At 43.1% G+C, this 17,441-nt stretch overlaps 1 protein-coding gene across 5 annotated transcripts in view; it reads left to right on the top strand.

The window, feature by feature from the left end:
- The first annotated feature begins 9,795 nt into the window (after positions 1 to 9,795).
- Positions 9,796 to 17,441, top strand: part of CAPRIN2 (caprin family member 2) — a 58,561-nt gene continuing 50,915 nt past the window's right edge. For 4 of the 5 annotated variants that reach the window (XM_036253161.1, XM_036253158.1, XM_036253162.1 and 1 more), the window contains exons 1-3: positions 9,796 to 9,961; positions 11,068 to 11,330; positions 13,286 to 13,348. In XM_036253161.1, coding sequence (XP_036109054.1) covers positions 11,082 to 11,330; positions 13,286 to 13,348 — 312 coding nt within the window. In that variant the 5' untranslated portion in view covers positions 9,796 to 9,961; positions 11,068 to 11,081. Of the gene's footprint in view, positions 9,962 to 10,072; positions 10,084 to 11,067; positions 11,331 to 13,285; positions 13,349 to 17,441 lie in introns of those variants that run through there. The other variant, XM_036253159.1, reaches the window with a different exon arrangement.

Genomic DNA, 17,441 nt, shown 5'->3' with positions numbered 1-17,441 from the left:
AGCGGTCGGTGGACTTTCAGAGACAGGCGAGGGTTGGTGCCGGCTGTGGAAACCTGGTTGTTCGGAAGAGGATGGTGCGTCTGGCTGACTTGCGAGAGCGTGGGGCTGTTTCTGGCTGACTGTCAGAAGTGTGTTCACTTAGGCACGTTGCCACAGATCCATTAAACGGAGGTAAGCTGTCATTGATCCGTGAAACCAGTTTAGAACTGGTTCTGGTGGTTACTTGTTGCCATAACTACAGAACACTTAATCTTTTCCTAGGAGTGTGGGAACTTTTTAATTTAATTGTATTTTCCTAGGAGTGTGGGAACGTCAAGAAAACCATAATCTGTGTGGAGGAGACGCGTGCAGACTTGTGCAGAGGCAGACGGCGGAGAGGTCAACGCATAGGCTTCTTGCTCCTCCTCTTGGAAGGTTGGATACTTGCATTTAGCTCTGCTTCTCGAATCTCCACCCAGAGGATAATGAAGGCATTAAACAGTACAGAAAGCTCTGGGAAGAAGAGAACATGAGGGGAGACAGCAGCAGGGAGTAGAAGAGCAGTTGAGAGATGCCGATCAAACTCTGGAAGCCAAATAGCAGATGGGCAGTTGCTCACTGGCCTAGCAGACCAGGGAAAGCTGAGACCAACTGCTGGCAGAGAGGGAAGCCAAGGAGTGAAACCTGCCTCAGAGCACTGGAAAAATCTCAGGAACTGTGGTGCCAGTTACCCCTAAAGGCAGGACTGGAAACAAAAAGATGGGTTGGGGTTCTGCAAATGAGGAGGTCAGGCCCTCTATCCCTTTCCACACAACAGGCCAGCAAGAACCCACCCCAGAAGAAAATGGAAGGGGACTGAATTGAGGGGCTCCAAGCTCAGGCACAGTGAAAGGCCAGGAGCTCTGTAGAAAGCAGGGGATTAGGTGGAAATCGGTATCTCACAAAGGGAGATTCTGAAGCCTCTTTCCCTAGCTTGGCTCCCAGAATGCTGGCAGCCAGGTTGCCACCCACCAAGGCAAGGAACTGGAGGCAGAGTTTCTCGCTGGTGACAATGACCACCCCAGGAAAACAGACCAGGAGATGCTGATGCATGTGTAGGGAGGTATCTCCTGGGGCAGTGGTTCTCAACCTTCCTAATGCCGTGACCCTTTAATACCGATCCTCATGCTGTGGTAACCCCCAACCATAAAATTATTTTTGTTGCTACTTCCTAACTGTAATTTTGCTACTGTTATGAACTGCCTTCGGAAATATGTGTGTTCCGATGGTTTTAGATGACCCCTGTGAAAGGGTCATTCGACCCCCAAAGGGGTCGCGACCCACAGGTTGAGAACCCTGTCCTAGGGCGTGCCTGGGCCCCTTCGTGGTCATTCCGCAATCAAGCCTACACACAACGCTTCTCACCAGGTTTTAATGCCCCAATCTTAAATAAAAAGAATAAGTAAGGATTGCCAGACATTCAAGGAAAGTCTCCAGCATTAAAAAAAAAGAGAGAAATAAAAACAATTTGAAGGAAACTGAGACAATAGAGGAATCAGAAAAATTAAGACCTATACCTCATGGTCTCAAAGTGAGCGGAAACTGTTGCATTCACAAAGAATGAAATGTCTTTTTAAAAGCCATGTTCACAGGATAAGATCTCTTGAAAATAAAAATCATGATATGATAGAAATAAAAAAATCAATAGATGGAAATAAAAGAACTAAAAAATCATCGCATAATAGTTGTATGACAATAAGGATATTATTTAGCCTCTCGGAGTCTTCATGTCTTTTTCTGTGAAATGGGGATAACAATAGTAACTCACAGGGTTGCCATGATTAGTAAAGAATTTGGTGCATGAAATGAGTGCCTCATTTCTGCTACATTTCCACTTGCTACTTTGCCATGTCATGGCAGGGCAGATGCAGTTAGTTCTTTAGATTTAGTAGGTCAATAAGCTTATTTGAGTAATTGCTATTGTTTACTTCATTGTCTTAGAAAAAAAATTAGTCTATATAGACAACACAGAAAAGCATGTTATATAACTCAAAGGTACTTTAAAAATTAAACGAGGAGTAGTTATTTCTAAGAAAAAGAGGACAAAGGGAAATTCATGAAGCCTATTGTCAGCTGTTTTTTTGTTTCTGTTTTTTATTTTTTTAAATACAGTGCAAACCAGCGTACCTGGTCCATTTCAGCTCCTTCACTGCCAAATCTGGGGGCTTCAGCTCCTCTGCCCTCTCCTTGTCTGTGATGACCAAGGTATAAAAGAATCTGCTGCATTGAACTTTCAACTTCACATTATTCTTACTTTTCTGAATCTCGACAGACTTGACATCGTTTTGCCCGGATGTGAGCAGAAAGTTCTTGATTTCCTCAGTTTTGGGGGGACGGCTACAAAGGGGGCAAGAGAGCACGAGGGCCGTGCAGCCTGGGACAGAAAGCCAGGAGGAAGGAAAAAGCAATTGTCAGCTGTTTTGATCCCTACACTCAAAGTGGCAGGTTGGGGGCTGAAATCCATTCATTTCAAAAACGATGTCCTCAGCATCTCTTCCTGGAACTAAAATACAAAGAGATGCAAAGTAGAAAAACAAATGTAAGAAAATCAGAAAGTCAGCTCAGGAGAGACAACATCCAAACAATAGGAGTTCCAGAGAGAGAGGGCAGGGGGAGGGAAATAGAGAGAAAACCAGAATGAGAGAGAAATAAATTAGTAAACAGAGGGAAGAAAGTTACAAGAGACACACTTAAAAAATTTCTTAGAATTGATTTCTGATTGATAGGGTCCACTGAGTTCTCCAACACACCTCACTTTGAAATTTCAGAACCTTGGGGATAAAAAGAGGATCATAAATGCTTCCAGGTTAAAAAAAAAAAAAAGTCAAATATAAAGGATTAAGGATCATAATGGCATTGGCTACTCAACAGCAACACAGGAAACTGGAAAACAATGAACAATGTCTTCAAAATTTGGAGAGAAAAAATATGATCAACCTGGAATTATAGAGTAGGGGCTCTATCAATCACACATGAGGATGGGGTAACTTTTCATCTCCAATAGTTCCCCTCTCATGCTCTCCCCCAAACATTTATAGAAAAGAAACTTAAGGGAAAAGATAACACGAAATTCAGAAAACAGGAAATTCATCACACACACACAGGGAATCCCAGGATGCTGGTGCAGGTGACTCTCAGGTGCATCACCAGCGGGGCCAGCAGTCCAGGTTGGGCAGGTTAGAAGGCCCTGAGGGAAGGAGCCCTAGGGAAGTGTGATCTTATAGCACTGGAAGTCCTGACACCTACTGAGACCGAGACAACTGGGTCAGAGTTTAGGGATGATACAGTGATTGGAAGGTAAATGATGTCACCAAAGAAAAAGCAAAACTCATACATTTTTTAAAAATGTGCTTAGAAAACTAGAAAAACAAAAACACTAGGGATTTTTTTTTTTTTTATCCTCACCCGAGGACATTCCTCCACTTTTTGTTCAGGTAGAGTGGGGGGGGGGTGGGGAGAGGAACAGAGAGAGAGAGAGAAACATCGATGTGAAAGGAACACATCGAGTGGCTGCCACCCGCACAACCGACCAGGGCCGGGGACAAACTGCAACCGAGGTACATGCCCTTAGCGGGAACCGAACCCGGGTCTCTCAGGACCTCAGGCCGATGCTCTAACCGCTGAGCCAAACCGGCCAGGGCACACTAGGGAATTTTTAATTCCAGGGCAAAGACACAGGTGCACAAGAAAAAAATATATAATAAAATTACACTACATTACATGTAATTAGTCTGCTACATGGGTGAACTATGCCTGGCACATAACAAGTACTTAATAAGTTGAAGCTATGCATGTGTTAAATTATATAATAAAGAAATGTAAAAAGCTGCATAAGAACACTATTAAAAGTAGAACTTAATTCTTTCAGGAGCAGATAGAAAAGGCTTCATGGTAGTAGAAAGGCAGGTGAGAAGTGGGAAGGACACTTCAGGTGGAGAAAAGTATAAGCCCTCAGAACCCACTGGGGACTGTTTGTAGTAAATGATATCTTTTCACTTTGATTTCCAGCTGAGACCCGGGGGCTACTACTGTGTCCTGACGAATTAAAGGCTGCTTGAATTGGCAGGGAGGGGGATTGAGCGATACTGTGAAGCTCTGGGAACATTGGGGCGTTCACAGGGAGCAGCATGGAGCCTCCCAGATGCAGCCAGGGTGTCCATGTCCACACCAAGACCGGACCTTCTGGTGAAACAGGTCTGAAAGCTCATCATGGGTCAAGAGAAGAACCTGTGAGCCAGGATTTGTATTCTGCCAAGTTGACTTTCAGTGATAAAGGCTATAGTCAAATTGTGATAAATACTTGGAAACTCAGAGAACACTGTTCCCATGAACTTTTCCTGAGAAATACACTGGAAAATTAGCCTCACATAATCAAAATCACTAAAATGACCTTGGTGTTGACCATGGCTAGTTCTAACATCACTCCAAGAGGGACAATCAGACGCACACACTTCCTGATGAAATAGCACGGCCCCTCCTGTGCAGCAGCCGGGTGGAGGAAATGGAACCGAAGCCTAATCATGGGGAAGACCCAAGAGAGGTGGAAGTTAATTTGATGGAAAATTTGGGTGAAAACCCAGAAGCACCCAGATGCCTGGCTCCATAAAGAGAGGGAAGGGTGGGAGCTAAGAATGACAGTGAGATTTCTAATGCAGGTCACCTTGAGGGCAGTAGGGAGCTACCCAAGTTTTGTTTTGGTCTTTCACTGATGGTGGAGGAGTGACATGACCACACCAGTTGGGGCAGACTGGCAGTTAGGAGGAATGCAGGGTTCCAGGGAGCCTAGAGGGAGAGAGAACGACTGGGTAAAGTAGGAAGAAAAGCGTAGTTCCCAGGGCTGAGGCTTCTAACAGTCAGGACATATTATTTAGCCATTAGTAACAGGTATCTGTTCTGTGTTTTCTTAGATTCTGTATGTCCATTTGGCATCCATTAATCACATCCAAAGGTTTGCTTCTGTCCTACACATCAGCTTGTCTGAAACTCACACATCTTACCTAACTCACACACCCAGCCAATATTTCCCCTGCACTACATCATCCCACAGCAACTAGACAGCACCCCCATAGCTGCAAGCCCACTGAAAATATTCAGACCAGCCAATTCTAAACTGCTTCCTCTGTCCTGTCTTGCCTTTTCTGCAGAAACCCCAGTTAAAGCTCTGGCCCAGCCCTTCCTCTAGCTCCTGCTCCTGCCTCCTCTCCCCTCCTGGGATATGTAATAAAAAATTTTCCTTCAATGGCATTGATCTCTCCTTTTAAAAAAAAATCCTCACCTGAGGATATGTTTTTATGATTTTTAGAGAAAGAGAGGAAGGAACGGGAAAGAGAGAGAGAGAGAGCGCCATCAGTTGCCTGTTGTATGAGCCTGACTGCTTTTTTTCTTCTTCTTTTACTTCATATAATATCATGCCATTGAATAATCTTTTAAAAGATTATTTGTGCCCTGACCCGTGTGGCTCAGTTGGCTGAGTGTTGTCCCATGCACTAAAAGGTCACCAGTTCAATTCTGGTCAGGACACATGCCTAGGTTTCAGGTTCCATCCCCAGTCAGGGTGCCGATGGAAGCAACCGATGGATGTTTCTCGCTCATATAGATGTTTCTTTCTCTCCTCTCTCTAAAATCAGTAAAAACGTATTTTAAAAATTATCTGTGCTGGCTGAATTATAATTCATGGATTAGTTACCTTATTTAGCTATTTCTAAGTCGAATGCCTAGATTGTTGTTTACAACTTTTCATCACTTAAAAAAACATCGTGATTAGCATTTTTATAAATAAGTTATTGTCTGCATATCTGATTCTTTCCATAGAGATCATTCCTAAAACAAGCACTGTTGGATCAAAAGATATGACTACTTTGAGATGTCTTATTGAATGAATTCCTTTGAATATACGATAACACTGGACTTTATATTCTTTTTGGATTCAATTCTGCCAGTGTAACTGCCTATTTCTACACTTTACTCTATGAAAGAAGCAAGGAAAAGGGCTGAAGCAGCTGGGAATGCACACTGCACTAGAAAACTCCTAACTGTCCCTATTTTTTTTGTTTTTTTTGGAGAGAGGAAGGAAGAGAGAGATAGAAACATCAATGTGAGAGAGAAATATTGAGTCGCTGCCTCCTGCACACCCCCTAGGTTGGGGATCAAGTCTGCAACCTGAGAATTGAACCAGGACTTCTCAGTCCATGGGACAATGCTCAAACCACTCAGCCACACTGGCCAGGTCTGTTCCTAATTTTAAAGATAAAGTAAGTAGCCCTGGCCAGTTTGGCTCAGCAGTTGAGCATCGGCTGCGGACGAGAGAGTCCTGGGTTCGGTTCCCGCTAGGGGAAAAAAAAGTAAGTAAAGCTATTATACTGAGATTTTTTTTTTTTTTTAATAAATGAAAACGAAATCCCTAACAACACTGTTAAGCAGGTATTATTATCTCTGTCTTATAGCTGCAGAAACTGAAGCCCAGATAATTTAGGTAATTTGCTCCCAAATCACTCAACTAGCAAGGAGCAAAAGTAAGAATCAAATCCAGGTGTGTGTGACTCCCAAGCTTGTGCAGTTGATACTTCATAATATTTCAGTGTTGGACAGAAATAGTATTTTTATGGGCTTGATATTATTAACCACACACACTCACAAATTCTATACTGATCATTTCTCTCCTAAGAACTTTTGCTTTTAAGGGACTTAATGGTGAAGCACTATTAATGCATTAACTTCAATACGAGAAATCAGTATAAACAAATTCACTGGGGATATGATACTATAATTTTATGAAAAATTCAAGCCCACAAAAATATTAATTTTAGAAACTATAGGAATTCTCTCAAAAATGCTTTAAACTGTTATGGCAATTTTTTTTCTACCTGATATCTATATTGGTCGGTCCTTTAATTTCATACATTTCTCTCCTCAAATATATGAAGAGATGACCTATGAATCAGAAACTCTGTGAAAGTGCAATATTGTAACACAACTTTATTGTTATTTTGTTAACTGTTACCAGGCAATCTATCTTTCACAGATTTATTGTTCATTTTCCTGGTCCCTTTTCTCGTGTGTGTGTGTGTGTGTGTGTGTGTGTGTGAACACTCCACAAAGCCTTGTAGAGCCACTGAGAAGCAGATTTCTATCACGCATAACAAAATATCTAAGACAATTTCTCATATCTCTACTTCTATGCTACCAGCTCCAACATCCCTTCGTGAATTAATCTTTCCAATTTCAACAACATGAAGTTGTATTAATTTTAAGTGGTGACAGCATAACCATCATTGCAAAAAGCATAGATTTGCCAGACCATGTGTATTTATTTTATTATTACTTTAAAAAAATTTTTTTATTGATTTTAGAGAGGAAGGGAGAGGGAGAGAGACAGAAACATCGATGAGAGGAACACTGATTGGCTGCCCCCTGCATGCCCCTTGCCAGGGATCAGGTTCACAACCTGGGCACGTGCCCTGACCAGGTTCCTGATGACGATCTCTTGGTGCCTGGGTTGACAATCACCGAGCCACACAGGCTGGGTGACAATGGGTATTTAAAACCCTCCTGTTTGCAAGGGATGTAAAGTTTGGCCATCCATTATAAGTTGTTAGTATTTTTATTTTTTATTTTATTGAGTTGGTTATTTTTGCTATTTATTCCTGTAGCTTTTGTTGAATTCCCACTTGGCTCCATGAAGGCAAGGGCAGTATTTGTCTCACTCACCATTATATCCCTATCACCAAGACTTAGCAGGTGCCCAATAAATATTTGCTCCCCCCAGCTTTATTGAGATTAACTGACATATGACATCTGTTGAGTGAGTGAATGAATGTATTCTTCCCACATTGACTTAAAACAACACTTATTTTTAAATCGTATTTTAAATATAGTAATTCCTAGCTGAGCTTGGAGGTAACTTTCCACAAATACTGCCTCGCAGTTGGCAGGACAAATCAAGGTGCTACAGAAAGTAGGAAGTTGGGGGGAGGAGATCAACAAAACCCCTGACAAATAAAAATTATGGAGTGAGTGTGTGTGTGTGTGTGTGGGGGGGGGGATGTGCTTTCCAAGTAAGCCAGATGAATTGGTTTCAAAGATCTTCTCAAGCAGGAAAGTTTTTTTCTAAATCACCTTTTTAATTTTTTTCAGAAGACATTGCTGCAACATTATCCACTGAGATCCAATCTCTTACAAATGTTATGCTATGCTTATACAGACTGTACTTTACTGCCTTTGAAATTTAATTTTGCTTTTGTAGTCTTTTAAAATTCATTTTCTGAATCAATGTTTGGAAATAAGTCTGTATAGATTTATTCAGAATTATTCTACTTAGTGGAATATTTAGGATCTATGGCTAGATCTATAGGACCCAAGGGATATTTTTCCCTTGGTTAATCAGAAAGCAAACATTTCACCATTAATATGACTGATATACCATGTTTAGAGTCATTATTAAATAAGGCTATAATAGATATAACCTTGCTGTAACTTTGTGCCTACTCATTGATGCAAAATTGCACCCTTCACACTTTTTTTTTTTTTAAAGCTATGCCCACTGTTTGGGTTTTCCTCAAGGGTGAAGGCATAGCCCTCCTCTCCTCATCTGCAGTTCTCTTCTCTTCTTTATCTGGTTATAAACCATGAAACAATCAACAATCTAATATTTTCCTGGCCCTCAAGGACACATATGGAATTAAGAGATTCAAAGCAAAAATGCAATATTAAGGTACATTACATCACTAAGGACTGAAAAGAACACAGATAATAACGAAACTATTTTATTAGAAATGTTAAAAGTCATGATGATATTGGGCTCAGCCAACACTTTTTAAACTTGGACCTTTGCTCCCTTGATTATAGTTCTGAGTTTTCTCTGTTCTTCTCTTGCTAGTCTAAATAAATTTTATCAGTCTCAGGGACAGAACCTAAAACAACTCTATTTGGTATACCAGCTGTACACATGTTGGGGCCGAAGTATCGCTGGGTGGTGTTTTTTCCTCCCCTCCTCTTATTCGTTTGGTATGATAAACATCATCCCTTCCTTCAGAAACACTCACGTGTTTTCAGCCTTTTCTCTTAATTTTATGCAACCTTACCAACATTTTGTATCAGTTTTTCCTCTGAGTGCCAACTAATTCCTGTTTCAAAGCAGCAAATGGAACAGCCGAAAACAAACACAATCTTTTATTATCGAAGGTTGCAGAGTCACTCACTCCGTTTTCATGGCAATGCCGGGGCATTCTGCTCTCACAGCCCGAGTCCTTTCCTCGGACACGTGGGTTTCCCCAGCCCGTGAAGGCCGGCATCAAGGGAGGTGGGGTGGGGGCAAAAGCACCTTTGTTTTTCCAGTGCCCACCTGAACCACCAGCGGCTCAGGCTCGGCTTAACTGGCAATTCCACAAAGGAGGGCGCGCGGCCCTGTTTCGAGTGATCGAAATCACCTGTTCGGGGCCGCGCGTGCGATGATTACTGTTTGCAACCAGCCAGGTCCGCCAGGACCTCGGGGTCCACCGCGGGTCGGCTCTTGGCGTCTCGGCGGCCCCACCTCGTGCCCCGCGATCCGCGAAATCTCGGGGACGACGCGCCCTCTCGCGATCGGTTTCCCGAGGCAGCTGGACGTGGAACAGACGCCCCCCGGGCCGAGGCTGGCGGCGGCCGCGGCGGGGGCACCAGAGGGGGGCGGTGTCGGCCGACACGGGGCAGCGCGCGCGGGCGCGTGAGGGGGGCGCGCCTACATAAGCCCCGCGCGGCCCACGGCGCTGGCCAGGCCCGGAGCGCCGGGTCGGTGGAGCCCCCGGCCGCAGACACCCCAGCGAGGCCCGGGAGCGAGAGGAGGGGCCCGGGAGGAGACGCCGGGCGGGGTGGCGCCGGTCCACTTACGGAGCTCTCCTGGCTCCCGCCCGCGTTCGAAGGCGGGGCCGGGCTGCGGCAGCCGCAGCGGTCTCGGCGGCCTGCGGAGGTGAGGCCAGGCTGCGGCGGCTGAGGCGGCGGCTGGCTTGGCGAGGGTGGGCTGGGCTGGGTGCCCAGCCGCGGGGAGGTGGAGGGGCCCCCCAGGCAGGTGGCCCCGGCGTTTTTCTCCAGGTAGGGCTGCCCTGTGGAGGCACCTGCAAAAGCGTCCCGGCTGGTCCTCGGCGTCCGGAGGGCTGGGGGAAGGGCGGGGGGTCGGTGCCCTCCGGGCGCTGATTGACGGCCGGGTGGAGGCGCTTCGCTCGCGGGCCCCTGCGGGGATTTGGGATCAGCGCTGAGGTGCGCGGGACCCATTATACCCTTCCTTTGGGGATCCCACTAAACGGGGTGGTATGTCCACCTCCGATGCGCAGGGATGAAAGGTGTGCGAAAGCCACTGACTAGGGCCGTGTCAGGCCCGCCAAGAGGAACCTTCACACCGGTTGGGTGTGAGTGGTCAAGTGTTAGTTGAAACAAAACAGAAAACCAACTTAGAGCGCTCGCAGCTCCAGAGAGTATCTTGCTACAAATGTTCAGTGGTGACGGACTTGCCTTGTTGGCCCCAGAGCAAGCAAAGGGAAGTGAACATTCTTATTCAAAAATCTACTTTTCAATTAGGGAATGAGAGCTCCAAAAAAGGTGTGTGTTCGGTATTTAAAAAAAAAATGTTGCTAATGCTTGGGGTTGAGGCTGGTGGTGAGGGATAACGTAAAGAGGTTTGAATGGCTGCCTTAAGGTCCCAATGGGGAAAGCTTATTTGTGCGTGTGTCGTCACCTGACCGTGGAAATTACTCAGAATGCAGACTGCTGTTTTGAGAAGAGCTCTGAAGCCGTTGCTTGATTAGCAGTTGTTCCTTGTATGTGGAAAATTGAGTTTCTGGAAACATTCCCCATGTTGTAGATTTTGCCCACATAAAGGTGCTTGTCCTTGGCACTGATTGCCTTAGGAGTAGTGAGATGGAAGCAGGTCTCTGAAGCACCATCGAGTTTTGAGCTCACTTCCGTGGAAGAGAATTTTGGGGGAGTATGTCTAGATTTTTTAAGGAAGTTAAAGCCTGGATGTGCCCCTCTAGCCCTAATTTACTTTGATATTTAACTTTTTTTTCTTCCTTCTTTCAGGATCAACTGTTTCAATGGTGCAGCTCTCTTCATCTTCTTCTGGTTATCAGTCACCTTCAGGCCATTCAGAGGAAGGAAGAGAGGGGAATATGAAGTCAGCCAAGCCCCAAGAAAACCACAGTCATGGGGAAAACCAGCGGGCCATGAGCCCCTTGCAGTCTCCTCTCAGGTCCGCTTCCTCTCCTTCTCAAGCGTATGAGACCTATATTGATAATGGACTCATATGCCTTAAACACAAAATTAGAAACATCGAAAAAAAGAAGGTAACTTTTTTTCCTCCTCCCCACCAAGTATATGCACCATTTAAAATAAGGGTTAAGGAACTGACATTGTGGCTTTCAACCAGGGCTCATAGATTTCTTCCTAAAGATTTAGCTAACCTTGGGATTTAGCTGGCTGAAAACTTGCAAGCAGGCTAAATATTGGATATATTAAACATTTTCTGTTTGATTTGTCAGCATAACGGAATAAAAATATTCTTCATAGGAAAATTATGCATACTGCTGGTGAAATACTTGAGCTAGCTACTTTAGTCAGTTTAATTCCTTGAGTGTAGTATTAATGTTACTTTTCATAGATTGCCTGAATTTTTAAGCTCGTTTCCCTTGTGACTTTCTGCAGCAGTTGATATTGCAGTATAGATGCTGCAGTCATTGGAAGCTTTAATGATGGTAGAGCCAGAAAATGTTTTAGCACTAATTTTTGTGTTGCTAGGTGATCATTTAAGATTGGTAGGTGAAAGCATTGTAGCGAGACTTGTAAAGGGACGCAGGGGTTATAATCAGCCTAAGGCTGCAGTAAATGCTGATGTAAAGATCCAAATCATTCCTCATTTCCTGAGTCATGTGCCTGGTGAAACAGTACTGGATGTTGCTTTGTTGTGTCGTGATTCTCTTTGCTTGTGATAGTAAGGCCACTTTGACCTAGGAACTCTTAAATATGTTTATGCCAAGGCCTAGTTAAACCTTAGGAAAGTTGCTTTTAATGGAGGGGTGTGAAGAGATTTTTAAAAAAAGAGTTGAATTGACTCTGTTTCTCTTCCTTATAAAAAAGTTTTTATTTTAAAAAATATACACAGGAAGGAAGGTAGTGAAGAAGGACCACTTACTAGTAGCTTCGCTGTAGCCCTAGCTCTCACCGGGTGTCTCTTGAATTCGTACAGTTGATCACAAGTGTGATAAAGTGAGTGTACCTAGGTCAGCACAAATTTCCTGCCACTGTGGAAACCAGTCTCAGAGCTGGATCTATTCAAAGCAGGATCTGCTGATAGAGACTTGTTAATGTCTTCTCCCAGGTGGAAGAACTACGTATGTAGGTATACTTATACTCTCTGGCTTAATTATACTACCTCTTTGAATAGCTACCTGACAGGACCAAAGCTTTTGTTTGAAGCTTCTGGGAAAGCATTTTAAAGCTATGAAACCAAATGGCAGGAGCCTAAACATGGCCTTTAGAATATCATCATGGTGTAGGTCATGTAATTTTTACGGGGACAATAAATGTAATGTATTTGTCATGTGTTTACTTAAAGGTCAAATTTAATATAAAAAATGCTTCAGTTTGAGGCTACTAATGCTAGAAAAGAAATCTTTTATATTCCTGTACTTCCACAAGGAAGTTTTCTATCCCATACATGCTACATAATTCAACAGGTGGCTAATGGTTTAAGCGTGAGGTTCGAGCATGATTTCTTGGCCTCAGCACTATTGACTTTTGTGGCTGGATACTTCTTTGTTGTGTGGGGCTGTGTTGTGCATTGTAGGATGTTTAGCAACATCCCTGGTCTCTACCCACAAGGTGCCAGTAGCATGCTCCACCTTTCTGCCATCCCCCAAGTTTGTGATAACCAAAAGTATCTCCAGACATTGCCAGATGTCCCTGGGGGACAAAATTGCCCCAGTTGAGCCACACTGGGTTAAGGGAATATGATTGACTAGTTAAGTCTCTGTAGTCTAAATATGTAGAGAGGCTATTAGATAAAAGGGTTTTATTACTTCACTTTTGTAATTCCATACTAATGTTCATTGTGTGTGATTTGTTTTTTCTATAACGAATTCACAAACTCAGTTGCTGCCTGCTTTGTAGTAAAATGATACTTTTGCAGATTGATAGCTTACTTCAGGAACTTTGTTTTCAAAAGGTACAAAGTCTAGTATTTAGTTTATTTGCCCGAGAATTTTATATCAGATTATAATAGATACAAGTTTCTCTTCTGTAGCTCAAATTGGAAGATTACAGGGATCGCCTGAAAAATGGAGAGCAACTTAATCCAGACCAATTGGTAAGTGATTTTACGATTGTTTGGCCAAATTTGCTGGTTTCCTTTTATTAAAACTGTAGGTAGATTTGATGAGACCAAAACGCTGATAGGCCAAAAAAAGAAGAGTGATATTTGTGCTATCTGGCCTTTTTTTTTGAACCTTACTATAAATATCAGACTATTTATAATTTTAAAAAATGTTGTTTAACTTGTTCATGGTGTACCTGGTAATTGCAAATCTTGTTTAATTTGGTGGAGGAGAGCTTTTGCAATATGGAAATAAAAAAGAAATGCTTCAGTGATGGTTGCCATTTTGACTTGATCACACCTCCTGGGCCTTATTAATCTAAAAGTTATTTGAACTTATTAACCTAAAAGTTATTTGTACAGCTGTTGTCTTTTATCTTTTTCAACAAAGATTTTTGGTTGTGTAACATAGATACTGACATTCAAGGACTTTTCCCTTGCCACGTTGACTCTTCTTCACTGGCCTTGAATCTTTGTGTAGTAAATTACAATGTTGCTGAGGCACAGCTTTGAATTGTGTGAGCTCCGAGAATGATGTGCTCGTGTGGCCGGTGAGAGGACTTAGCTGGACAGCCAGCATTTCAACATGGCTTTGTTTCCAAGTAGGCATGGTATGTTCAATAACTTCTAGAGTGGTAAACCTTTTCTTTGTGTAAATATTCTTTTATTTTAAAAATTAATTTATTTTTGTTACAGATGTTTCTCCTTTTCCCCCCACTGATTCCCTTCCCCCTCCCTCCCCACCCTGTCCTCACCTTTGTTGTCCATGTCCATTGTTCATGCATACATGCATATAAGTTCTGTGGTTTATCTCTCTCCCCCACCCCCTCTTCAAGGTATTGTCAGTCTGTACCCCACTTCACGTCTCTGGGACTACCCTGTTCCTCAGACTGTTATGTTCATTATATTCCACAAATAAGTGAGATCATGTGATATTTGTCTTTCTCTGCTTGGCTTGTTTCGCTTAGGATGATACTTTCCAGGTCCCTTCATGTCATCTCAAAGGATAAGAGATCTTTCTTATAGCTGCATAGTACTCCACTGTGTATATGTAACACAGCTTTTTATCTATTCATCTACTGATGGACATTTGGGCTGTTTCCAGATCTTAGCTATTGTAAATAGTGCTGCTATGAACATGGGGGTACAAATATTCTTTCTGATGGGTGTTTCAGGCTTCTTAGGGTATATTCCTAGAAGTGGGATCACTGGGTCAAATGGCAGTTCAATTTTTAATTTTTTGAGGTAACATGTGTAAATATCCTTGAAGGAAGTGTTCTGATATGGTAGTAGTGTTGATTTGGGGGAAATATTGGAGGCTGGTGGTTTTCATGGTAGCTCTCTAAGAAATATCAAGGACATTGCTATATTTCAAAGCTCCAACCAGGCAAACTTCAATCTCAACATTTCTTACCATTTTCATAAGCACTTGTTCTGTAATGTTAACTTGGATTTCTCTTTTGAGAAATATGCTGCCACCTGCCAGTTTTATATTGCCAATAGATTAGTGTTGTAAACTCTAGAGTCCTTTGTCTGGTTGCCTATTTGACGTCTGATTTTATAGTGTCCCCCAAAATCTGTATCCCCTGTAATTGTAGCTATGTCAATTAATGGCTTGATGGGCCAGCAGGATGGAGTCGCCAAAAAACCTTGGAGAAGTTCTCATCTTTCTCTTTATACCTTACATCTAGCCTGTTAGCCAGTTTGATAAGTTCAACCTTCAGAATAAATTTAGGAACTAACCATTTTTCATAAATTCTGCTTTTGTTATCCTGGTCCAAGCCACATCATCTTTCACCTGCTTTACTGTAATAGCTTCCTCACAGGTTTTTCTGTTCTGCCCTCTCTCTTCGACTCTATTCTCAGTGTAGCAGCTTCAGTAATCCTCTTCACATGCAAGTCAGGTGATCATTCCTCTGCTGAGTCCCCATTGGTTCCCATCCTGGTGGCAGAATGTCCTTACTGTGGCCTACAAAGTCCTATAAAGTATGTTCCCCACTTCCTTTTACATCTATTGCATTTCCTACACATCTCTCCCTTGTTAGCTTCAACCCAGTTACACTGACCTTCTTGTTCCTCAAACATCCCAGGCACGCATCTACCTCAGGGTTTTTGCACATGCTGTTCCTACTGCCTGGGAAGTTCCCCCCAACAGATGTATAAATAGCTCAACTTCCACCCTCCTTCAGCTTTTTATTTGAAGGTCATCTCAGTAAGGCCTTTCCTGACAACACTATACCTCCATTTTCCCACTCGCATTCCTTAACTACTTTCCTTGCTTTCATTTTCTTCACAGAAGCACTTCTCTGACAAACTAAAGTTTTGTCGCTCCTTCCCTTACAGTATAAGTTTCATTAGAAATTTTGTCTGTTGTTTTCCTAGTACTTAGGATACTGTGTAGTATATAGTAGGCATATAGATTATTATATATAGATTCACTAAATATAAGATGATTGGATGTTAGGTTTCTTTTTTTTTTAATGCACACTTTTTTTTATTATATTAAAATCAGGCAATGGTCTGACAATAAAAAGGCTGCTTATGGAGGAATACTGTTATGTTAAACTTTACTTACAGTATGTTAAATCCTTACAACTAAGGTTTTCCCCAGAAAAAGATTAATGGAAACATCAATTGCTTTTCAGACTTGATAGTTGCTGCTTCAAAAGGTGGTTTTACACAAACACTAAATTACCAAAAAAAAAAAAAAAAAAATCCTTTAGAACACAATGAATCGCTTTTATTTCAGTATGCATCCACATCTCAGCAATTAGTGGTCCTGAACAGAAAAGTGGAAAAACGCAGCAATTTGCCAGGAAGTCAAGCCCGCCAATTTCGGGGTTCTGCCGTGCACACCGAGTTCTTTCTTTCTTTTTTTTTTTTTTATCCTCACCCGAGGACATTTTTCCATCTTTTGTTCAGGTAGAGTGGGAGGGGGAGAGAGGAACAGAGAGAGAGAGAGAAACATCGATGTGAAAGGAACACATCGAGTGGCTGCCACCCGCACAACCGACCAGGGCCGGGGACAAACTGCAACCGAGGCACGCGCCCCTAGCGGGAACCGAACCCGGGTCTCTCAGGACCGCAGGCCGACGCTCTAACCGCTGAACCAAACCGGCCAGGGCCCGAGTTCTTTCTTAATCCCTGCTGAGGACCGTGAGAAGCTGCAGCACCAAAACCAAAGTACGCACCAAATTCAAGGTTCTTTTTGTTCCAGTTGTCAGATTCCAAACTAGACCCAAATGGATTGCAAAGATGACCAAATAAGAGCCCTGTTTAAAACCTGGGCCCTGTTCAATTTGTAAAAGCAAAAGCAATGATGGGAATAGAAAAAAATTCATTCAAAGGAATCATGTGTGCTTACAAGTGTCTTCTGTGGCCTTCCTGAGCTAAAACAAAACAAAACAAAACAAAACACGCATCAGCTGATAATGACAGCAGAGGGTGGCAGGGCTGAGGACCCAATATTCATTTCCTAGGCTGGTGGATACTAAATGAATGTGGTTCCAAAACTAAATGAGGGAGGTGTCAGAGATTCTTTCTAACCTTACCTGATGGCTTCTGGCCAAAGCAAGGGAGTGTCATGGAAAGTATTGGGTGGTGATGGTGCAAGAAAGGACTTGAGGAGGAAGGAAAAGCAGCACCCCTCGATATAAAGGTGGGGAGAGAAGATATGGGGAAAGCCCTGAATTCCTCACCAAAGGCCAATTTCGGAGGGGAGCAGAGGGGGTTACAATCTATGCTTCGGCCAAGGGTGGTAGTAGAGAGTGGGGAAAGGATGATGGCTTGGAAGGGGGGGCATCATTTAAGACTTAAAAAAAGAAATCGGGTGCAAACGAAGCACCCCCACACACCCAGCAGTAGTCCCACGGCTGTGACCTGAAACCTTCACATCTACTCTAACAAGCCACCCCAAACTGGAGGGCTGTTGCAAGGAGGTGGGGGTGGGTGGGGAGGGAGGGAGAAGGCAGAGCCCCCAGGTCATGTAATCAGCAGCAAGGTGATTGTGTGATGTCTTTTCACAGTTGAGTTAGATGTGCCCCACCAGTTATGATGGGAATCAATTTAAATATACTTTCTTGATCCC

Source organism: Molossus molossus, unplaced genomic scaffold, assembly GCF_014108415.1.
Source record: "Molossus molossus isolate mMolMol1 unplaced genomic scaffold, mMolMol1.p scaffold_m16_p_10, whole genome shotgun sequence".
NCBI lineage: Eukaryota > Metazoa > Chordata > Mammalia > Chiroptera > Molossidae > Molossus > Molossus molossus.
The sequence above is the reverse complement of the archived record's forward strand: the minus strand, read 5'-3'. Positions and strand labels throughout refer to the sequence as shown.